Consider the following 24,852-nt stretch of genomic DNA (forward strand, 5'->3'; position numbering starts at 1 on the left):
CAATTAGTATATATATATTATTTGACGTTACTACCGCATTATTTTGCACATATTATTATTTTAGCTTAAATTTATTAAAAAATATGTACTCTTTTTTGGGTTTTGCTATGCTTGTAAGTTGTAATGAATCTTATTCATAGATTTATATTTTTTAATTAATTTAAATTAATAATGATATGTGTATTAGAGAATATATTATTGGGATAATAGTTATGTTTTTTTCCATACATATATTAAGTAGTTGAATGAGAGAAAAAAAAGTAAAGTGAAAGGTTAAGTAGTGGTTTACTATATTAATTAAAACACATGGAGACCATAAAAAAGTCACCTTTATAATTTGATTGGAATTATGGTAAAGTTATTTGTGCCCATTGAGCCATTATTTTTTAACTAATAATTATACGTTACACTTCATTTTATAAAATGTAAATTTTCTCAGTTGTGTTGTGATTTGTGAAGAGGCATATCTAATTTTAAGCATGATATGACATGTGACTAATTAGGATAGGCTTAGATAGTGAAATGAGAGAGGAATCCCAAGTGTTGGCAATTGAAAAATGAAGAATCTAGAAGGCGTGGTAGTGGAGGAGGACGACCACAGAACCAACACAGAACTTAGAATATCATCGTCCGTCAAAAGTTATTCCAAGACACGTGTTGTTATCTTGTTGGAGGTGACAACCGTTTTTGTAATCTGCCAGATTCTTATTTGGAAGATACACAACAAGGGCCACTTTAGGTTTAGGTCGTTCATTATATAGCCCAATACCCCATCAATCATCATCTTCATAAACATCAAATTTTAAAACCTCCAAAAGAATCTTACACGTGATACACATATCATGCTGCTTTTCATTTTACGGTAATTATTATAGTGACATTTTTTTATCCCTTCATACCCAATAAAACTAACTTCTTTTCTTCGAATTTGTTAATTAATTAATGCATCATTATAAGTACCTTAAAAATTAGTGATTTAGATCGTTTGTATTTATTTTTTTAATTATAATTGAAAAGTTACGTTGTGTTGAATTAACTTCTTAAACTAATGTCAAAGACAAAATAATTGTCTCTCGTTTTTTTTATTCAATGAAAGTTTTTTTTTTGCAATTCATATTTATTAGAATATTTTTTCTTCGCCAAAAATGTAAGTGTTTCGATTATCAACTAACTGTTGTTACAACATTGAGACGCGTAAACAAACATATTCATTGTCTGTTGTTTTGATGTTTGATGGATTAATTCTCACCATTTTGTTTTGAAAAGAGGACTTTTTATTTAAGGAAAAAGATATCTATAAGATTTTTCGATATATCAATGTATTCAAATTACATCATTTTTTTATTGTATACGAAATAGAAGTAGTTAAACAAGTTCCGTTGTTGGTAAAATAAAACAGTAAATTAAATGCCTATATATAAAATTAATAATTATAAATCTTATATTATTTTCTTATTTTTATGATGAATATTCAATATGCTTTATATTTATAAAACATAAAATATATTTACATCTTCATTCAATATTTTTTCATAAAATAAAATAATAAGGGGATTTATAAGAAAATATAACACTATGCATAAAAATTTGCCAATGCTGAATTGGGGGCATTTGCCTTAGGAAATTTGAATACCAACCCACTTTCCTCCTTCGAGTTTAGATATGAAATAAAAGATTCACATGATAAGAAAATTAGTATCCGTTACATGTTTAGATACGATGCCCTCGAACATGTGAGGATTGTTAACATAATTTTGAATCATTAATTTCAGGTAAAATTGATTTTACTTCTAAAACTGTATTTACTAGAAAATTTATCCTTTATATTGTTTTAATAGTTTTATATTAAATTTTATCGTAAACTTACATTTTAAGATAAAAGATTTTAATCACAATTCGTTTTATCAAATTTTTTTTTGTAGAATCAGAATTAATTGTTCAAAATCATAAAGTTTACAAATACTTGTTCATGACGCATTCATCAAATGCTATTATTGATTTAGCGTGTAAACTAAAGAAGACAAATTACTTCCTATCAAACAAGAAAAAGACAAATTATTCAAGGGTAATACCGTAATAGTGTGATAACATAACCAATGAGTTGACATTCATATCGCTGATAGAAATAGTGAAATACTTTGTTTCGACTAATTGAAATGTTATTAGGAGGTAATTAGTTGTTCCTATTTATATATTAGACTTAGATTTCTAGCATAAAAAGGTTTGCACTGATCCCAGGGAATATTTCTAATAAATTGAAATCCAGGCAACAAAATAAAGAGCAAGCTTTTCATCATCAAGTCAACATCATTGATTAAACATTTTATATCATACAGAATAAAATATGCCAAAACATAAAGAATAACATTTTGTATGAGGTGATCTAAAACCTAGGATATAGAATGAGAAGGGTTTGGATCGAAATAACGGGTGAATATATTAAGATTTTTAAAGATTGCTTATTATAAATTTTCTTTTGTAGTATTTAATAAAAACTTTATTTTAATATAATTTTTTTTCACTTTCAATTAAGTTAATTATTTTTTTTAAAGTACATTAAAATATGAAAATGTTCAATTAAGATAATAAAAAAAGTTAGTACGTTAAAATCGTAGTATTCAATTAATATTTTTTTATTTAAAAAACTCTGTTAATATTTAAAAACATAAATATTTTAATAAATTATTTTTAATGATAAATTTTGTAATATTTTTTAAATAAATTTTACATATAATTCACTTATTTAATAATCTCATAAAAACTTTAAAAGTTTTCACATAACTTTTTTTTTTATTTCTCCTTTTTTTTATCTTTCATCTTTTTTGTTTTATCTCTTTCTCCTTTCTCTCTTCCCTATTTCATTTTTTTCTCTTTCTCTTTCTTATCTCTCTCTCTCTTTGTATCTCATATTTCTTTCTCTTTTTATTCATCTTTATCATTTATTTCTTTTTTTTCTTCTTCTTCTCTTTATTTTTTCTCCTATCATTTTCTTTTACATATCAATATTTTTGTTACATTTTTATCTATCGATATTGATGTATAATTTATCAATATTTTTTTCTTATTAAATATTTAAAGTTATTTGTAAGTTATTAAAATCATACATTGTTAACTTTCTTAATTATTAAAAACTTAACAAAATGTTTATTTTCAATAAAATTTAATATTCATATATCAAAATTTTAAATATATATTAAAATATATTTTGACAATTCTATCAATTAATTAATGAATATCATAAATTTAAATATATTGTTTAAATTCAACAGTATAAGTAAGAAAATATAAATGCATAAAAAGTTATATGTAAATGAATGTTACTTAAGATGACATGAAATCATAACTATTTATTAAAAGATTAAAAATATTATTGATTTTATTTTTTATTTAAACCTTGTCATTAATCTCATTATTTTAAAAAATGTATTATTTTTACAAATGCATAATAATGATATTAATGATATCATTTAAAATCTTATAAATTCTTGAGATATAAATTCATTCAAATCCATTTTATAAAATCTGAATTAAAAAAGTTTTTTTTTTAAATAAAATCTTAAAGTATTTTAAGAAAAATTTAAAAGTCATTAAATTCTTATAAAGTTTTTTAAAATTGACAAAACTTTGTTTGTACTAAAAAAAGTCTTATGAAATCTCAATCTAATACATCCCGTAAATGGTTTTGCTGGAATTCAAACTCAAAATTAAGTAATCTCAAAAATAAATTTGTTATTTGAACCTCAAATCATATTGAAGAACACACATTTATTATACTTTAAAATTTCATTTTGTGTTAAAATTTCATATCAATATCCTCTGATTAATTAATGACTCTTTATTTTCACCATTACTTTTACTTTAGACTTAAATATATTTTTAGTCTATATAAAATGAGAGTTTTGACTTTGGTTTTTATTAAAAATTTATTTATTTTTTCATTTTCTAAAATTTGTAAACATTGATTTTGGTTGTTATATATAAAAAATATTTTCTGTCTTTGTATAATAAATAAATTTTAGCTCTGGTCTTTATAAAATATTTTTCTTTAACTTTTGTCTATTTAAAATCTAAAATCACTATTCTTTTCATAAGAATAATTTTAAAATATTTAAATATTATTTATTTTAATGACTTATAAAGTTTTTTTTTAGATGTCATACTAACATGACATTATTAACAATTGTGAATAATATTTAGATGATTACTTAACTTTTTAATAAACAAATAAACACTTAAAAATAATTTTGTTATAATTAATATTAAAAATAATTTATAATTTTTGAAGAATGAAAAAAAATTAAAATTAAAATCAAAATTATATACTTTTCAAAAATTAAAGACATATTTAAAAATTTATTTTAATAGTTACATTAATGAATTTTAACAATTTCCTTCACAAAATAGATCTTAACATCTGATTGAAAGTTCTTAAAAAAATAAAAACTCAGATAAAAGTTGCATTGAAGGGGGAATTATTGTAGTAACTTGGGCTGAGAGGTAATCAAAATCTTTTAACGAAGCGATAAGAGTATGTTACTAAAAAGAATAATTATATATGCTCGTACCACTACTATTTTTCTTTATATAAAAACTATTTAATAAAAATAAATATATTTTAATATCTTAAACATACATATAAAATGTATTTATTTATTTTATTGTGTCACTTACTATTTAATCATTATTAAATTATTTACATATATTTATTCTATAAATTTCATATTCGAGATATCCATTTTGTAATATAAAGAAAGTATATAAGAGACCATATACTAATTAAAGATAAGATTAATATATATAATAATAATTATCATTTTATAAATTAATTTTATAAAATCGAGTTAGAGTCTTAATAAAAATATATAAAACATTTCAATAGAATTCATGATTATTATATTAAAGATAATTTTTTTTTACTATACTTCATGATAATTTTCAATTATTATATCCATAGTAACTTCAAACAAAATTGACGCTAAGCATAAATTGATTTGCATTAATACATATTTGATTACTCAAAAATGGATTTATCATGAAAAACGTAACAATCTTGTATATGGGGACATGTTCTATAACTGATCATGTGGATAACAACCACATATCATTTTAATAATTGCTTTATTCAACTTATAAATACCCTCAAAACGTCACTTAAGTATAGATAGACACATCCCTTTTTACCTTACTATATTATGTTGCTAGATTACGAATTGACTTAGGCTTTTAACCATGTTCCTCCTCCAACCTTGGTGCATTCCTTTGCCAACACAAGGGTCTTCTCTCCCACCATTGGAACATATTTTCAACCAAAACGACCTATTCAAGATGGAAGAAGAAAAGTCCTGTCAAACATTGGGTGCGGTAAAAACGACATTGTGGCTGGCTTTTATATTGAAGTAAGTATTTTCTTGTCATAAAATAGTATATCTGCGATGAAAATATCACAAAAAATAGAAGAAAGTAGTAATAATTTAAGAATAAAAAATGAGAATATAATCATGCGAAACACGAGAGAAGAGTGAGGGTCATGGATGTGGTGCGATAGACGGAAAGACCGGAGTGCCCCTACTTTTGATGAATGCAACAGATATATGTCAGGTCAACCATACCTCGCTTTCAACAGCACAATCACAACTCAGTGTAGCCAACCAAACAAAGAATCTTCGTAAAAAGCACACCAACCCAAAATACATTTTCACACAACATTAATAAATAAATTGCATTTTCGCCGCGTTAAGTACGGAATCCAAAGATTCCCATATGGACACAACGCAACACAACTTTTTTTTTTTCATCAAAATTCAATTTTACTCGACTTTTATTTATTTATTTATTTTTATTTTTTACTTTCCGGACACTCTCTTGTCACCAATATAAATGTTGACATTTTTTTTAAACACGGGTCAAACACCTCTGAGTTTTTTCTTTTATCAAGCAATATCATTGGTTATATTTATGTATATTTTTCTCTTTTTGAATAATGTTTGAGATATCTAAAAATCAATTTTAATAAATGTTTCTTTTATAGAAGTAAAAAGAATTGGACAGGACCAATAAGTCAATAACTCCCGGGAAATTTACTAAATGGTCGTATCGTGACTATTATAATCATATATATATATATATATAAGGAGGGTTATAATTATACTGGGTGTAATTTTTATTAAGTATTACACCGTTTAATAATTTTATATTAAAAATAAATTTTATAAATTCAGCCGTTAGATTGAAAGTTTATATCACTTTATATGTGTGTATCAAATTTTATTAAAATTAAATAACAACTTGAAGGTAATTAAAGTGTTCATATTTTTGTATATTTTAAAATGAATATATTACATCAATTTTATTTTATAAGAATGAAGTATTAAATCATCTTTGATTAATATAAAATTTGTATATATGATCTATGATATATGAACTTTCAATTTAACGATTGAATTTTCAAAATTTACATTTAATATAAAGTTATTGAGCGGTGTAATACTTAGTAAAAGTTACACCGGTGTCGTTTGATATATGATCTATGTTATATAAGGAGGGATATATTTACTCCAGGAGTAAGTCTACTTAAACCTATTTCGTTCAATAACTCGTGTTTTATATCAAATTTCAATGATCTATTAAATTTAAAAGCTTTAATGCATAAGATCAAATATGCAAATTTTTAAAAAATTTGAAAATCATTTGATACTTCATTTTATTAATTTAAATCAATGTATGAAATAATTTTATGATTATTTATCAATTTAAATTAATGAAATGAAATATTAAATAATTTTTAAATTTTTAAAAAATTTATAGACTTAATCTATACATTAAAAACTTTAAATTTAATGATTAGCTCGTTGAAATTTGATGTAGAACATGAATTATTAAACGAAGTAAGTATATGTAAAGTTTTTTTTTGGTTTGTTCCTGGAGTATCCACCGCCGACAGCAGTGACTAATCTCCTCGCTACGTTGGAGGCACCTCAAAGGGTGGGATAGCTGGCCCCAAGATTTAACGCGGCTGCATACACAAGGCAGGATTCGAACCCCTGACCTTGCTTAAGCGTGGATCAACCCCTACCGCTGAACCACACGCTTGGGGACGCTTGGGGTTAAGTATATGTAAAGTTACTCATAGAATAAATGGATCCATCCTCTCTATATATAGTGTTTCAATTTTTAATATGTACTTTTTTTTATATGTTTTTGATTCTTTAGTTAGTTTCTTAAGCACTAACCAAGTAATCAGTTTGTTAATTCAAAAGTTAAATAAGAATTTAACAGACCATTAAAATATATTTTTTTGTTTATAGTTTTATTTCAAGTTTAAGATTTTTAACATGTATTAAGGAATATAATTAATATTTTTTATCTCTTATATTAATTAGATTCTCTCGTTTATACTTATCTATAAGATTCACTCATTTACACTTCTTTTTATATTTTACAACTTTGCAATAAACAATTAAGAATACATTTAATACTTCATTAATACTAGTATTTCACAACTTAAATTTTTATTATGTATAATTAAATTTAAGCTAAATTGTGTAATAAATAAAATATTATATTTGCACATAAATTTTTTATATAAAATTTAAATAAACAGACATTTTAAATATATAAACTATATTTTAGATTTATAATAAATATTTTTTCTTATAAAATAATAATATTTTTATTTATTTATAAATTTTAAAATTTAATTAATAAATAATTTTGACAAGTAAAATATGAAGTTAAAGAATCTTTAAAAATTCTCTTGTAAAAAAAAGTTTCTTAAAAATGTTCTCACGTAAAATAATTATTCATATTTTATATATAAAAATTGATTATAAAATAAAAATCAAAATACAATAATCTTTTTTTACTAAAACTCAAACAGAATAGAAAAAACATGTACTACAATACTCTTATTAAATTCATATCTAAGCAAAAATACTTTAATTCACACATATTAAAAAATTAGTTAAATTCATTTAATTTTATTGATTTCATTTAAAAACAAAACTTCACTTTCTAAACTACTTTTAATAATAATAGCAGTTACATTTAATTTAAGAAGTATTTTTTTAAAAATAATATTAAATAGAATTAAGCCCCTTAGAATTTTCTTATATTTAAGTATTTTTTATTTTTTATTTACTTTTGAAATGAGTTCAAAGTGATTATCTGCTATGGAATCGGTGTACAGTAGACACCGATTGAACCTTAAAGAATGATTGTTTAATTTTAATTTTAATTTTTTAATTAAAATTGTAGTGACATATTTTGAAAAGCTTAACCAATGGCACAAGTATTGCGCTGATTTTTATTAGCTAATAATGAGTGTAACAGTGGGCGAGGGGGAGAAAGACGCGACGAGGCGAATGCGAATGCGAATGCGAAGGCGAATCTTTTTGTCCTGAATCTGAATTTCTCTTTCCTTATATATAAACGAATCTCTATCTTCTTCCCTTCCTTATCACCTCAATTCAGGGTATGGTACTTTGCCACTTAGCGCCGCACACAATCACCACCATGGACCTCAGCTTGGACCTCACTCTGGGCTTCGTTCCCCAACCCATTTCCCTCTTTTTCCCTACCAAACTAGATAACCACCAAACACTCGCCACGCTCGACGCCTTCGTCCAAAGATTGGAAGACGAGTTGACCAAGGTCCAGGCCTTCAAACGCGAGCTTCCTCTCTCCATGCTCCTCCTAAACGACGGTGCCTTTCTCTCTCTCTCTCTCTCTCTCTCTCTCTCTGCCTTGCGTTTCTTTTTTAATAAACGCTCTTTTTTTTTTCTGGCTATGCAGCTATAGCGAGGTTGAGGGAGGAAAAAGTTAAGTGTTCCGGAATGCAAGATCAAGATCCACCTATCAATCAAGAAGAGTTTCCGCCACTGGAAAATGAAAACGAAAGCACTGAGAAGAAGAATTGGATGAGCTCAGCGCAGCTCTGGAGCACTCACAAAACCAAATCGGTAATTCTAATTTCTAATTGTACTATTCTCGATTTTCATTTATTTTATAGGATTGAGACCAGAACTGTGTTTTTGTTTTTTGGTTTGCAATGGCAGAGGATTGATGAAGAGGATGATGGTAACCCAGTTAATGGCGATTCGTGTGTGCCGAAGACGGAGGGTTCGCAAGTTCCGAGGTTTAATTTGGTGACTCCTGCGTCTGAACCGAGTCATAGCAATTCCAAGAGTGTTTGCGGAGATAACAGTGGTGGCTCCTCTTTGCTCCGTGTTGAGTTACAGAGTCAGCCACAACCGCCGCAACATATGCAGCAGAATCCTAGGAAGCAAAGGCGCTGCTGGTCGCCGGACCTTCACCGCCGTTTTGTTGACGCGCTTCAACAACTTGGTGGAGCACAAGGTGAGTCTAATTCATTCTTTCTCTATAAATTGGATTTTATTTTATTTATTTATTTATTTATTTTTACACATGTATCTTCCTTAAAAGTCGGAAGATAACAATCTGGTTGAGATAGAAACACTAAATGTGAACATCACTTTTTGCAAGGATTCAAATCTTAGTTTACCACATCATTGGTTGGGGGTGGTCCTTAATTAAGAGAATTTCTTAGGGTTTTTTTGCTTCTCCTATTTGAAACTGAAACTTTGGGTCTTGTCCTGTGTGTGAGATCAATCTGTACGTAATTGGTTTATTTTGTTTTGCAGTGGCCACCCCTAAACAAATTAGAGAACTGATGCAGGTGGATGGCCTGACAAATGATGAAGTGAAAAGTCATTTGCAAGTGAGTGTTATGTTTTTTTCATTTTGTTTTGTTATTTGATCAGATTAGAGCACCCATAATTAAAGAACATACTATTAATCTCTTAAATGAATGTTAGTGTCCATCAGTTAGTCTTTGGTTTGTGGCTGGAATATCCTGGATTCACTCAAAAAGACCATCCGTGATTATTAATTATCACTACTAATTATTTTCTGCATCTTGACATTTTTTTTAGTTGTTAACGACTTATATGGATCTGTGGTTTGTGCAGAAGTACAGGCTTCATGTTAGGAGATTCCCAGTTTCTTCAGTTGGGCAGGGTAATAATGGCTCATGGATGGGGCAAGATGAATGTGGGGAAAAATCAAAGGGAAACTTGTCAGTGTCACAGACTGGTTCTCCACAAGGTCCTCTTACACCTCTACTCCTTGGAGGGTCTGTTAAGGGTCTCTCAAGCCCTGGAAGGAACAGTGTGGATGCAGAAGATGAGCAATCAGATTGCCAGAATTGGAAAGGAGGGTTCCACCATCAGCTTGAACCTGATAATCAGAGCCTCTAAAATTTTGCAGATAAATGACAATAAAATACATAAACGATCAAGACCCAGAATTTGACAACATAAAAGTAATAGATCTAACACAGAACTATAGGGATTAAGTTTATGCTACCATTATTTTTGACTCTTTGGTAGAGAGATACTGAGGGCTTTGCAGATTTTTCATTTTTTTTTATAAAGTTGGTATAATTGTATGTACCTACAACTTTAATGGGAAATTTTCATAGATTAACCCGCATTTATGCTATGTGCTCCAATTTCTTATATTGTGATTTGGCTTTTGGAGTTTGAATATTATGCAAATGCCACCCTGAAAATATCCAGTTTGGATGCTATGATTGAAATTCATCGAACATGCCAAATATTCTTGAAAGTATATCAATGCGAGTTAAACGTCTCATGGAAATCGTTGAGAGTATAACAAAATAGTGTAATTTTAGAATAACCACAAGCACAAGCAAAGAGAATATGAACACATTTGAAGGTTTATATCAGGATATCTTGAACACAAAGCAGAAGCTTGTCTGCTAGCTTTTGCATCATTAACCATAAATCAGTCTCTGCCACGATCTCATGGGAATATTGATGGACAATACTATTCCTCAATCTTCCGTGCTTTTCAGCATTTTGGCTGGATCTTATTAAGGTTGACATAAAGTGTCAGGATTTTTCCGGCAGCGTATCATTTAATATTCAATGATAGCCTTTTCATACATCCAATTTAGTGGTATTCTTTCAGCAACCTTATTCACGCGTCAAATTGTCTCTCACAAACTTGCGTACGTTTAATCTTCACCATCAATTTTCATTTTTCCTAATTAGCTTTCTTCTTTTTTATTCGTATCGTATATATCAAGTATCAACAGATTTCCTTCAGATTGATAGGCTCAACCACAACACCCTTTTTTGTGTTAGAACAGTTGCTGTTATTCTCTCATGAGCATCTATCCTCGTAAGTATTTTTTCGCTTCCCCCACAAAAAAGATACTTCTATTATACGATATTTGAGAACTAACGTGCATAATCAATCTGATTCATGTACCGAAAAATAAAATAAATCAATCTGGTTCACTACAGAATAAACCAGCGCATTTAATTTTCACTATACATTATCGAATAAAACATGGCAAAAGCCAAAAGGAGGGAATAAATACTATTTTTAGAAGAGAAATTCTATGGTACCCATCTTATTTGAGAGGGTACCGGTATAGTTTTTTTATATTTTATACTTTTAATAATTTATTTAAACAATATTTATGATATTTTATTCTTTCAAATTTTAAATTATTTAGTCATTTTATTTTTATTTTATATATTCTAATTTATTTGTAATAATATTATTATATATTTAAATAAATTAATTTTAATAATTTTTTAAGTATATTTTTATCTTTTCACTTAAAATTTTTGAATTTCTATATTTTAATTTTAATAATTTTATAAGTATATTTTTTATTTTTTTTGTCTTAAATTTTTGAATTTTTATATTGTAATTTTAATAAATTTTTATTTCTACTATTTATTAATTTTTTTTATTTTTTTAATATTTTATAATATTATTAATATCTTATAATTTTAATTTATATAATTTTATATTATTTTTTATTTTATAAATATAATTTAGATTATTTATTTTATAATTAAATTATTATTTTTAAATATTATATGAGTTTACATAGGAAAAATGTATTGAAACACCTCGATCTTTGAGGGTACCGTAGCAACTCCCTTTTTAGAATACCTTCTGTGAGGTAATTTTAAAACGTATTTTCCCACTCGTTAACTCAAGAATTTAGTTTACAATAAATACATATATAGTTTCAAATTATGTTGACAATTATACCCCCCAATCAAACTCATAAAAACAATACTTTATGATTTAATTATTTGATTATGGTGTGTGTACAAGTTGTTGGTATGTTCATTTTTAAAAACACGATAGTAAGTTATATTTTTGAATTTTTTTTAACAAATCTAAGTAGTAACTTACTAATATATTATCTCGTCAGTTGAAGAATATTTTAAGGAGCTAAATCTTTTAATTATTTTAATTGACCCAAAATTGTAATGTGATAACATGGTGTTTTTAACACGTATATATTTCAGTAAAAAAAAAAAACGCACATATAAGACATATTAAATGAGTGAGGCAATACATTAAAAAAAATGAGTGAAGTATATATATATTTTTTTATTAATCTAAGATTAAGAGATGCAGAAAAAAATATGATTAAGAGAAAAAAAGATTTTGATGTTTTAAAGATGTGTTTAAAAATGTTGTGTCTAGATTCAAACTTTATTATCGTATTTATAGGAAAAAATTGTTTAAAAGAGTTTAAGTGAAATTAAATTTGGTGACGTCTTATTCCCTGCAAGGCTGCAATACTTGTGTGTGTGTGTGTTTTTAAGACCCCTGTAAGACTTGTTAAATACGTTGTTTAATTTCATTTTCATTTTTTTAATAATTTTCTTTAATTTAAAATCAATCCGTCTAATTATTACGTAGACGACAAAATAATATTTAAAAGAATTTAATACTAGTGAAAAGATATTAAGTGTATGAAGTGGCATGCTTATCCAAGAGCTGTCAAACTCTTGTCCACAGATCATTCACTCATTTCCTATAAATTACAATAAAATATTGGCATTTTTTTTTCCCGTGCAATAATTCTAAGTAATTGAAGTTATAAAAAACGATTATGGCTCCTGATATATATACTTCCTTTTTTTATAAGTACACCTCCTTCTTTTAATTTTTTTATTATAAAATATTATAATTTTTTTTAAAATTTTAATTTTACACTTTCAATTTTTAATTTGCTACTTTCTTCTTTTTATTCATACACTTTTTTTTTTCTCTTTCAATTTTCACATATTATCAAAATAGGTAGAGTGAAAGAAAAATAAGGGGGTACATGTAAAAATTAAAAAAAGGAGGAAAGATATGTGAAAAAAAAAATACTAAATTAAATGTTTTAGATATAAAATTAAATTTTTTTAAAAAAAATTAAGAATATTTTAAAATTTTAATTATTTTTTTTAAAAGGAGGTGTACTTATAAAAAAAAGGAGGTGTATATATCATGAACCAACGATTATTGGTTTTTCACGTTTTGTATGATTGGGCCTTTTGAACCTTGTTCTGAACCGGTCCAAACACGTGACCCACATTGGAGATCCGACCCGAGTCGAAAAGAAAAATCGAATTGTTCCGCCGCACGCGGAGAAGAGTAACCATTTTCAGTTTTTCGCACATATTTCAGTCGCTTTAACTAAAAAGGGAAAATATTTAGTTTGCATCAGCCAAACACCAGAAATTACCCGTTGCCGCCAAAAACCAACCACTGAGCTTAACCTTAGGTACGCTTTCTCCCTTTGTTAAATTTCGTAACAAACTGCTTTGAGTTTGAAGCAATTAATTAACTCATGCGAACAGGAAGCAACAATGAAAGAAATCGTGACTATTCAAGTTGGTGATTTCGCCAACTTCGTTGGTTCTCACTTCTGGAACTTTCAGGTTTCTATGACTATTTTTGTAAAATTATATTTCAGAAATCGATTCATTTCGCATGCATTTTCTTTCAGTTGATTGTCTGTCTTTGACTGAAAGTAGAGTTAATGGAGAGTGTTCCTTGTTTAATGATATATTTTTTCATTTGTCTTCAATTTGTTAGGATGAGTTGCTTGGGTTGGCTGGGGATCCCTCTGCTGATTCGGTCTTCAAGAATCAGGATCTTAACATGGATGTGCTTTATCGTTCTGGTGAGACACAGCAGGTGCAATTTTCTGTAGTTGAACACTTGAACTAGCATTCAATATTTTTAAAATTAAATATATTGTATGTGACTAGAACTAGAAGTGTGATTTAGAAGATAGAATGAGATATTGTGTTTGGACTTTTCTGGTTGGTATGCTGCTTTCTAGTGTCTCCATTCCATGTGCCATTTCCATATTACCTATTGCACTAGTTCAAACATTAAAGTATGGTTTAATTTGATTGTATTACTGTTACCTGATATTCTTATTGCCTAGTTGGTATATTTTCAGTGGTTGCAAGGGAAAATAGGGACGGATGATCCAAATGTGTAGATTAGAAGCATTACACGCGATTCTTATGCTTACACCATTTTTGCTTAAATGTGTGCAGGGCATTCTTACATATACTCCTCGCCTAGTATCAATAAACTTGAGAGGTATTTAACTTATAAGTTTTCAAATTATTGTAGAAAATATGTGTTTTCCTTCTTGCCCTTTTTATAGGATCTATTTGCTGGCACCACTGTTAATTGAGTTGATGCTGTTATGTGACAGTGAATGGTTCGTGGTTGGTCTCACATTCAACTGAATCTGGAAACAGAATACTGATTAAAAAAAACTACTAATATGTAGTAGGACCAATGTAGTTGGCATAAACAGTATAGGTTCAGTAGTAATTGTTTAAATTTTTTGATACTACCAATAACCAACCTTTTATTTTGGACATGGAAATCAGGACAGCATGATAAGTTAATAGGCAAATTGTGCACAATATAAAACAAAATGACTCACTATAACATGGTTAAAGGTTATAGCTTGCTTTATTCATGAATCTAAGGAAGAGCAAGAGATTTGTCATAAAATTTAGGAAGCATGATACAGTGCTAAAAGCAGTAGACGACTTATTTTCACGTGAACGATTATTTACTATACTTTATGACCACGTTATTGGTATTCTAGCTTGGAAAGTTATTTATGAATAAAGAGTATACGATACCCAAGGTGTATATATATTGGTAGTAGATAGTACATATTTGAGATTGTTGATTTTTCTTGGAGGTCAATTCTATATGTTCAATTTTGATGTGGTTCCCACATATTTACACTTTCTATGCTACTTTCTACCCTTTCAGCCCTTAAAGAGCCGAAGAAAACACAATGTCTTGCCAATGTGGTGTTTCCTTCTTGGACTTCGATTTTTGTTTCAATATCCTTGCTACTTCCATTTGTTCTGTGTTAGTTTTGTCTTCTTCCAATCTCATGATGTTAAAATGTCTCGATGTAAGCTTATTTTAGCCTAGGATTAATTGTATAATTTCTTATCTTATTTTTTTCTTGGTGGAAGCATAATTTGTCCCTATCCCACTTGTATCTATTCTTAGGATTTTTTTAACCTTTTCAGGATCCCTTGGATCTATGAGTTCACGTGGTACATTGTATACAGAGATTGCCCACACAAAACCGGATGTTGTCACCTGGTGAGAGTTTTTAGTCTATCCTTTTATAATGATAGTTGAAGAAAGGTTCTGACATGGATAATATTAGGAATGCTGATTTCCGTTGTATGAATCTTCTCTTAGTTACTAGCTTTTTTAGTGAAATGGCAGTGGATTCATTGCTTTTCTTTTTGTAAATATTAGCAATATAGAGACGTTATATAATGTCAGTTTTAAATAGTTTTGACATATGAAATACCTGAAAACTGTAAGGGAGAGCGCAAATCTTTGCTACTCAGAAGCACACAAGAAGACCCAAATTTAAAAGTATGCACAAAAATTTGAAATGATGAATTTCCTCATCTAACTTGCAAACATTCTAATTTCTGTTTACTTGTATGAGTTGTATTATCTATTTATTGTTTGTGTTGAGCACCAACTTTAAGCCTTTCAGGGTAATGAAAATTTGAAATTGTTTTGCTTGCCTCTTTTTGTTAGTCATGAAATTGAAATCTACTTTATCTGTCATGATCTCTTGTTTAAATTCATTTTCAAATGCACTTAATGCCAATAGATCAATGTGCAGGACTGGTAAAGTTTCCACCCAAGCCTCTGAACCTTATAAAAAAAATTTGTTCCTACGAAGACTTTATGAAGAAGAGGAAAACTTGAATATGGTAAATGAGATCCATGATTCGAATAATGGTTCTCAGAGTGCGTATCAGGATAAGGATATAATTGAGTGCCTAGAAAATGGTGTACAGTGTTGGACAGACTACTCAAAAGTACATTATCACCCCCGGAGTCTCTATGAATTAAATGGAGTTTGGGCAAATGTTGAGGAATTTGACAATTATGGAATTGGAAGGGACTCCTTGGCTGCGCAAGGGGAAGAAATTAGTGATAGGCTTCGATTTTTTGTTGAAGAGTGTGATCATATACAGGTAACGGCTTTTTCTCTGTTTCAATATTGTAGTTGAGTTTGGCCGTTACTTCTCATGTATCTTTAACTTGAACCCTTTTTGTGAGACAATCGGTAGAAGCAATATCCAGCGGCAAATGGATTTTCTTTAATCTTTCACTCTTAGGAAAATTTGTAATCTTAGCTTTCATTTTTGTAAGAGCCTTTTTATATATGAGAATTCATTGCATTTGCATTTGCCTTGAAATGAGTAATTTAGTTCATTAATAAAGGAGAATTGTAGGAATTGTGAGTGTTGATCCACACATGTCGTACTGTATTGATAATTTTATAAGGAATTACAATCAAGGAAATCAGGAAAGAAAGATAAGAAAAAGATCCATAATCCCTATTTTTTAGTTTTACATATTTTTCATATCTTTAACACTCCCTCTCAAACTGGAGCATATATATCATATGAACCGTGTTTATTACAAATGCAAGCAACCTGAGGCCCCTTGAGAGATATAGTAAATATATCTGCCAATTGGTCATTGGAACTGACAAAGTCGGTGGTGATTTCACTAGAGAGCACCTTTTCCTTCACAAAATAACAATCTATCCCTATGTGTTTAGTCCGTTCATGGAAGACTGGATTAGATGTAATGTGAAGAGTAACTTCATTGTTGCAAATAAGCTTAGTATCTTGAGTGTCTCCAAACTGTAGCTGTTGTAGAAGTTGTCTAAGCCATGTAATTTCTCATGCAAATGCAACCATGGCTCAGTATTCAACTTCAATGCTAGATCTAACTATTGTATTTTGTTTCTTGCTTTTGCAAGAGATCAAATTTCCCCCAATAAGAACACAATAGCCAGAGGTGGACCTCTTATCCGATGGTGATCCTGCCCAATCAACATTAGGGTAATAGGCAATTTTAGCATTGCCTTTGTTTTCATATAATAGTCTGTGACCTGGTGCATTCTTGATATATTTGAGAATGCGCATGACAGCACCCTGGGGGCTATCACATGGGGCATTTAGGAATTGACTTACCACGCTTACTGCAAATGTGATATCTAGTCTGGTGACAGTAAGATAATTAAGTCTACGAACACGACGACAATATCTTATTGGGTCTTTCAATGGCTCCCCATGACACGGAAGAAACTTCATGTTAGGATCCATAGGTGTCACTTGGGCGACAATCAAGCATACTAGTCTCATTGAGAATATCTAAAACATATTTTCTCGGTAAAATGACTATGCCAAAGGTGGATTGAGCAACCTCAATGCCTAAAAAATATTTGAGCGGTCCTTGGTCTTTTGTTTGAAATTGACTCTGAAGGTGAGATTTGAGTCAACGAATGCCATCAGAATTGTCACCAATGATGACTTATGTCATCAATATAGGCCACTAGATAAATGCAGAGGCTAGATGGAGAGTAAAGAGAAAAGACAAAGTGGTCAACCTCACAGTAGGTCACACCAAATTGTAGTAAGGTAGAGCTTAATTTGCCAAATCATGCACGAGGTGATTGCTTCAGTCCATATAGAGAACGACAAGACAACATACAAGGTGATGACCATTTGAAATAGTGAAACCAAGGGGTTGATCCATGTAAACTTCTTCCTGCAACTTACCATGCAAAAAAGCATTTTTAATATCTAACTGATGAAGTAGTTAATGGCAAATGCCAACCATAGCAAGAAATAAATGACCAGAAAGACCAAAAATTTGAGTATAGCCCTTAGCCACCAAGCAAGCTTTGAATCAATCAATATCACCATTCGATCCAATCTTCATTGTATAAACCCCACAACAACTAACTGTAGTCTTGACATGAGGCAAAGGAACTAGCTCCTAGGTTTCACTTGCATGTAAAGTAGCCATGTTGTCCAACATTGCTTGATACTAATGGGGATTAGCCATGACTTTACTTGTAGACTTAGGAATAGACACAGAATCCAAAGAAGAGATAAAAGAAATATTAAAGAGATAATCGGTCATAGGAAAGAGTACAAGCATATAAAGGGTGAGGATCGAATACCATTGCGTAGGGCAATAGAAAGCTCAAGTGCAGGAGACGTTGGTGGATGGGCATTTGGACCAAGAGATGATGTTGGGGGATCAGTAGGTGGAGTTGTCATGTGTAGTTGGGATCGTCATTGATATATAAGTAGTGGTGGTGTAGTAACAACAATTGGGGTCAATACAATAGGTGGAACATCCAAAGAAAGATTCAATGGAGCATCGTTGATAAAGAAGCAAAGAGTTAACTTAAAGAAAGTGACATCAGCAAAGGCAAGATACCTTTGTAGTTGAGGGCAAAAACAATATTCTTTTTGAAGGCAAGAGTAACCAAGAAAAACATATTTAAGTGACTTGGTAGAATTTTTTTTTTTTTACCTGGAGTAAGATCATAGACAAAACAAGTGCATTCAAAGACACAGGAACATAGTGAAGGTCTTGTTGAGGGTACAAAATGGAGTATGGAATTTGATTTTGAAGAACAAATGAGGGCATGCGGTTAATCAAATAACATGCAGTCAAAAGTGCATCATCCTAGAAGTGAAGAGGAACATTATAGTGAAGAAGGGTACGAGCTATTTCAACTAGGTGATGATTTTTCCATTTAGCAACACCATTTTGTTGTGGTGTGTGAGCACAAGGCTTTTGATGGATAGTTCCCTACGAGGTTAGAAAATACTAAAACTGGGAAGACATATTCTCGAGCATTATCATCTCATAAAATTTTAATGGAAGTCCCAAAATGATTTGAAATTTTGTGCAAGAAATTGTGAAAAATAGAGAAAACATCTAACTGATTTTTCATTAAGAAAACCCAAATACAACGAGATAAAATCATCAATAAATGTGACAAAATAGTCATATTTTAAAGTTGAACAAACTCGATTAGGATTCCAAATATCAGAGTGAACTAAGGAAAAAGGTGACACAACACTTTTATTTACACGAGAACTATATGAATGATGAATATGTTTTCCTAATTGATGAGTCACTGTAAAGATGAGTGTAGATAGACCAGGAACCAAAAGATACAATTTTTTCAAACTAGGATGACCGAGATGCTGATGGGCAACATCTGTGGAGGTAGTAGAGACACGTAAACGGTGGTGAAAGTTGATATAGTCCCCCAAACTCATGTCTTGCTCTAATTGTCTGTCTGGTGTGTCAATCTTGAACAAAAATAGAATGATTAACAAGACAGAGAAGTTAAGTGAGCTGGTGAGTTTGCTAACTGAAATTAAATTAAAAGGACAACCAGGAGCAAATAAAATAGAAGTTAAAAAATGTTAGGAAGTGGGTGGATTTGACCAATGCCACAAACTTTAATTTGAGAACCATCTGCGGAAGTGACAAAAGGTAAAGAGTCTGAAAAAGACAGTTGAGAGAATAGAGATTGGTTACCAGTCATGTGATCTGAGGCATTAGAATCAAGTATCTAGGGACCAAGAGAGGAGGTCTAAGAGACAAAGACTACAGGATTACTAGACTATGCCACGGTTGTAACAAGAAGGGTAAGTTGTAACAAGAAGGGTAAGTTGTTCGGCTGCTCGAAATTGGAGAAAATTATGATATTTAGCTACAAAAATAGTAACATCCTCAGGTGGGGCAGGTGTCGAGACTTGTGTCACATTAGTTGATTTTGATTGTTCTCTAATTTTGGTACGACATTCCGCTCCAACGTGGCCATATCAATTACAATAATAGCAGCAAGGGTGACTTTTGCCAACATGTCCTCGCCCACCACAATGAAAGAAGTGTGAGATAAGGGTAGAGGAATCCATAGAAGGGGCAAAAGGTTGTCCAAAAGCATGTGGAGTAGAGAAGCGTAATAGTTGTTCACTAATCATGTCATAGGAAGGAATAGTATGACCCGATAGTATTTGATTACGCACCGAATCAAGGTCAGGTGGGAGACTAGCAAGAGCAGGAACCATGAAGAATTGGCTGCACTATTGGTAAAATGTCTCTGCATTGCAAGCAAAAGGCATTAGATTGACATAATCAGCAATCAAGCGATCAAGCTTACCAAGATATGTCTGCATATGCATATTCTCAAGTTTGGTGGACACCATTGTGGTTTCCACGCTATAGAGACGATATCGTTGAAGTAAACCTTCTTGGCTTTTTTCCAATCCTCATCACAAGTTGTAAACACTTGATATTGAGGTTGAAGATTAGGAGCAATAGAAAACCAAAGAACACTACATAAAGAAGCATCAATTTGCTGCCAACAGGTTTGATTCGTGGTAGGAATATCCGCAGCTCGGGGGGTCAAGTGGTCGACCTTAACCTTGGAACCGTAGTTGGACAGCGGCTGCCTAAGTATTGTAATTTGTTGTTCCAGTCAACTTTTCACACGAAATCAGTGGGACATTTTAACTGTCACAATGAAGGCAAGGTTGGAAGTAGATCCGATGGAGGCCATGAAAAATCAGCCCAACAAGGCCTGGTAGTGGTCGTTGGAGGTAGAAGATTGGCAAGGCAGGGTCGTCAGTGAGTGGGTAATGCCGGAAAAAGGACCACATGGAGGTGCATGAATTTGATATTTGACACGTCGAAAAAAGGTGGCACGTGGAGACGCATGCAGCAGTGGTCGACAACAAGATAGGCGGAGTGGTGGTCGCTAGTGGGAGGTGCTCCTGATTCTGTCTGTAGTCATGTCGGAGAAATGGAGACTCGATGGTAGCCAAAGGAGGTCTACGATGCGATAGGTAGTGTTCACCCATGAGAAGTGCGCACACCGAGGTAGAAAAAAAAAAACTAAAACACTGATACCATAAAGGATTTGTAATCCCAAATTTTTAGCTTTACATATTTTTCATATTTTTAACAATTAATATAAACTTTATGGCAGAAGTACAGTAATCTTGATTTTCTAAAATGCTGACCTAACACAATAGTTTCTCAATTCATTAAGGTACTTTACGACTGAATGTCCAAACATTAATGGATATCCTGCTTTTTTCTTATTCATCTTTATAAACTTTGGTGTGAGATTTTCAGATTGATGGTATTAACCTATAACTTCAAACATATAACCTGTGTCCATTAAGTTCTAAAAGAAAATTTATTTTTGTTGATGTGTATTATACAATCTTAAAATTTTGACAATTTTGACAGGGATTTCAATTTGTAGTTGATGACTCTGGAGGTTTCTCTGCGGTGGCTGCTGAATTTTTAGAGAATATTGTAGATGAATATACGAATATTCCTGTCTTACTATATGCTGTGCAAGGTTCTGGTTCACGCCCAAATCTTCAGAGCAAGAAGCATACAATCTTGGGGGATCTTCATGATGCTGTATCATTTTCAAGACTGTCATCCTACTGTAAACTTATTGTGCCTGTTGGTCTGCCCTCCTTAAGTGAAAGTAACAATCTTTGTCACATACAATTTATTATGTTAGACAGCCCAATAGTCAATACCCTTCCTTTGATAATAGGCAGCAACTAGCAAGTATTGACGTTTAACTTGCTGATACTTCATTAATTTTAAAGCTGATCCTCATTTATATATTTTTATTCTGTTAAGGGTTCTTGTATAAGAAGAGTTCTTACACTTTTTCATCTACGTGAGAATGCTCCAATGCTAAAACATGCAAAAAACGGTCCTTGTGCATAAGAACCCGATTGTGAACTCCCATTGGAGATGGCTTAAATGTCTGGATACCACTGCTGACATTGAATTGTGCTTTACTTTGTTCTAATATTGATTCAATTTCCTCACTGGTGTTAATGGTGCTTGTGTTGGCTGGCAGATGCACAAATTATAGATTTCAATTTTCCTATTCAATTTTACTAAACCTTCTTTTGATGTCTTTATAAGTTTGTTTTTTCATCTAATTTTTCATAGGCAAAGCTTCCAGATTCCTCCACATTGTAGATGAAAAGCATTACCACTCAAGTGCAGTTTATGCTGCTGCACTACACTCAATCAGTCTACCTTTTCGAATGGTTCCAAATGGGCCTACTGCAGATGCATGTTCTGTTTCTGGTGCTGTTGATGTTCATGAAGTCGTACAAATGTTATCAGGGCAAGGAAGACAGAATATGGTGTCAGTTCTGGATGTTGCCATGCCAGCACCAGCTTTAACTGGTAAATGTGAATAATCTTTTGGGATAATCTTGGTAAGAAATGTATTTGATTGGTCTTACTCTTTAAATACAGGGGGACAGAATGAACTGTCTCTGTTAGAGAATATGCAGCCGTTGACCCCACAAATAGCAGAGGATGTTGAAGACATGCAGGCTATTGAACACATGACAGTCCATGGAGCTCTTGCATCAGGTATTGACTTTAACTTTGCCTTGTTTGAAGAGAGTTTTTGTAATTTTAATTTGTATCTTCACATACATAGCCAATAAAAATTAAAGTAATAAATATATTATTGTTGAGAGAAACTAAAAAACTAAAGTCAATAAAAATATTTTTAAATAAATAATAGTATGCCTTATTAATATTTAAGGGCAATTTTGAAAAAAAAATGTAAATTTAGGATAAATTTAATGCTACTAACTAACTAATTTGCTTAATCCTTGTGAAATAGTTAATTGGGTCTTGTAAAAAAGGCGAGAGAATAGTTTCTTATCCTAGTCAACGTATTTAATTTTGAAATATGATACTTTGAACATATAGGGCTATTGGCAAAACATAAGTGAGATAATCATGACACGTGTTTTTACTGTTTTTAGTTTTACATTTTAAAAGTCATTTTAAGAAGATTCTCAAAAAATGTTTATGACCCACTAATGATTGCAGTTTTGATCTTCTGCAAATTTGATGTATGATAGATTCTTCATAAGCATAAATGTTTGATGTGGTCTACTGGAATTATTAACGTGATTTGTTTCCCTTTAGTCTATTTTCTATTCTGTCGATTTCCCAAGTTATATGTCTGCATGATTATTTTTGTCTCAACCCGTCATGTAGAAGGTCATCGCGCTTCAGTTGGAGAGGTAAAGGATACAGTTGATGCTGCTTTTCGATGTGCCAATACAAGGCCAATGTTCTGCCATCTATCTGTTGCTCTTTGTCCCCTACCTATTCCCTTGCCTTTTCCATTAATCTTTGGGAACCATGTTGGCCAGCACGGTGAATTGATGGGTGGTCAAATTACTAATTCTTCACCAAAAGGATCCCTTGACATCCATTCCATTCCCATGGCTGCCAGATTACGTTCCAGTAGTGTTGTGTTACCATTTTTGGAGAGTAAATTGCGAAATCTTAACCGGTTTGGGATTGCACGAGGAGCAGCCGGGGCAGAGATACTTAGGAGTTGGGGCTTTGGCAGGGAAGAATTGGTGGAAATGGAAGAGATGTTGTCTAAAATGGTTGTGGCACTGCGTCCTCCTCATTTGTCATCGGATTCAGATTAGAATATAAATGTTCTTCCCAAAAAGAAAACAAATCAGGAAATATTTGTAAGGTTACTAATAGTTAACAAATTTGCTGTACTGCGCTGGCTGTTAATGCCTTTTGGCATCGTTTGTGTTTCAGGCATTTTGTTTGAGATAGTTGATTTTTTTTTTCTATACAGGTAAAGAAATGTTAATAAAAATGACATGGTTTCTTTGGGACAAAACTTATGCATAATACTATATATACTGTTGATGTTGTTTATCTTAGAGTTAGAGTTTTATCTTAATAATATATATTTATATTTAATGTAGATTTTTATAATATACATATACATATATATATATATATATATATATATATATATTATTAAGGTGAAAATTCAACTTTAATTTGAAAATGGTACCAACAGTACCTATGGTACTTAACCGAAGGTTTATCCATTTGTTTCCTTCATTCTTGTAACAAGGTTGGTTACACAGCGACTAATGCTGAGCCTTCAACTTTGGGAGGCTCCATTATGGCATTATTGGTTTAACCTTGCTCTCGGTTTGAACAGTCATCACGTAGATATTGAAGTTGATTCTCATGTGGTTTTCATTTTACTGCTATCTCGTTGCTACTCTCATCAACCCTGCCTCCATTTACAGGTCTTTAACTCCAGTAAAAAATACATAAGATAAAAAAGTATCAAATTATGTTATTTGATTTTATCCAAATATTTAACAAACATTTCTCTCTGTTCACTATTTAAATTATCATTAATATTTAAAATCTTATGTGTAGTCAAAATTAATTTTTCTTGAAATTTCACTTGATTGGTTTTCATAATGTAATATCCACACATGATTCTAAATTTGAATAATATAAGTATGATTTTATTTCGTAATTCATTTGATTTTCTTTTAATTCTAAGTAAAATTAATGAATAATTTTTTTTAAAACATTGATATTTATGTAAAACAAATATTTATCAATATAGAATTTAATCAGCTTATAATATTCAAATTTTAATATTTTAATTGTTTCATTAAGTTTATAATTTTTATCAAGTAAAGTAATAAAATATTTATTACATATTTCAATATCAAAAGTTTTTTTATT

The 24,852-nt window shown here is 30.5% G+C and overlaps 2 protein-coding genes across 5 annotated transcripts; both read left to right on the forward strand.

Annotated features, from left to right (window-relative positions):
- Positions 1 to 8,313: 8,313 nt before the first annotated feature.
- Positions 8,314 to 10,509, forward strand: LOC109801085 (Homeodomain-like superfamily protein). The gene is made up of 5 exons (XM_020362071.3): positions 8,314 to 8,701; positions 8,791 to 8,957; positions 9,054 to 9,354; positions 9,660 to 9,736; positions 9,987 to 10,509. The coding sequence occupies exons 1-5, from the start codon at positions 8,473 to 8,475 to the stop codon at positions 10,272 to 10,274; spliced, it is 1,062 nt and encodes a 353-aa protein (XP_020217660.1). The 5' UTR covers positions 8,314 to 8,472; the 3' UTR covers positions 10,275 to 10,509.
- Positions 10,510 to 13,484: 2,975 nt separating this feature from the next.
- Positions 13,485 to 24,017, forward strand: LOC109800769 (plasma membrane, autoregulation-binding site, misato segment II, myosin-like, tubulin/FtsZ protein). Of its 4 annotated transcripts, none has more exons than XM_020361632.3 (10): positions 13,485 to 13,630; positions 13,707 to 13,787; positions 13,945 to 14,046; positions 14,418 to 14,463; positions 15,429 to 15,504; positions 16,049 to 16,406; positions 21,514 to 21,763; positions 22,246 to 22,488; positions 22,561 to 22,680; positions 23,323 to 24,017. In XM_020361632.3, exons 2-10 carry the CDS (start codon positions 13,716 to 13,718, stop codon positions 23,766 to 23,768), a joined length of 1,713 nt encoding a protein of 570 aa, XP_020217221.1. In that variant the 5' UTR covers positions 13,485 to 13,630; positions 13,707 to 13,715; the 3' UTR covers positions 23,769 to 24,017. The 4 variants fall into 4 exon arrangements, with proteins under 4 accessions (XP_020217221.1, XP_020217222.1, XP_020217223.1 ...); XM_020361633.3 differs by having other exon boundaries at positions 23,326 to 24,017; XM_020361634.3 differs by having other exon boundaries at positions 13,506 to 13,630; positions 13,945 to 14,032.
- The last annotated feature ends 835 nt before the right edge of the window (positions 24,018 to 24,852 follow it).

The sequence above is a fragment of the Cajanus cajan genome, chromosome 11 (assembly GCF_000230855.2).
Source record: "Cajanus cajan strain Asha chromosome 11, NIPB_CcT2T_4, whole genome shotgun sequence".
Taxonomy (NCBI): Eukaryota; Viridiplantae; Streptophyta; class Magnoliopsida; order Fabales; family Fabaceae; genus Cajanus; species Cajanus cajan.

What these genes read in the sequence shown, in the direction of transcription:
- LOC109801085 (XM_020362071.3), top strand. Translation starts at nt 8,473, where the DNA reads ATGGTACTTTGCCACTTAGCGCCGCACACAATCACCACCATGGACCTC. An exon ending in CATGCTCCTCCTAAACGACG is followed by an intron (nt 8,702 to 8,790) that starts GTGCCTTTCTCT and finishes CTGGCTATGCAG; the next exon opens with CTATAGCGAGGTTGAGGGAG. An exon ending in ACAACTTGGTGGAGCACAAG is followed by an intron (nt 9,355 to 9,659) that starts GTGAGTCTAATT and finishes TTTGTTTTGCAG; the next exon opens with TGGCCACCCCTAAACAAATT.
- LOC109800769 (XM_020361632.3), top strand. Translation starts at nt 13,716, where the DNA reads ATGAAAGAAATCGTGACTATTCAAGTTGGTGATTTCGCCAACTTCGTT. An exon ending in CTCACTTCTGGAACTTTCAG is followed by an intron (nt 13,788 to 13,944) that starts GTTTCTATGACT and finishes TCAATTTGTTAG; the next exon opens with GATGAGTTGCTTGGGTTGGC. An exon ending in AAGAGTGTGATCATATACAG is followed by an intron (nt 16,407 to 21,513) that starts GTAACGGCTTTT and finishes CAATTTTGACAG; the next exon opens with GGATTTCAATTTGTAGTTGA.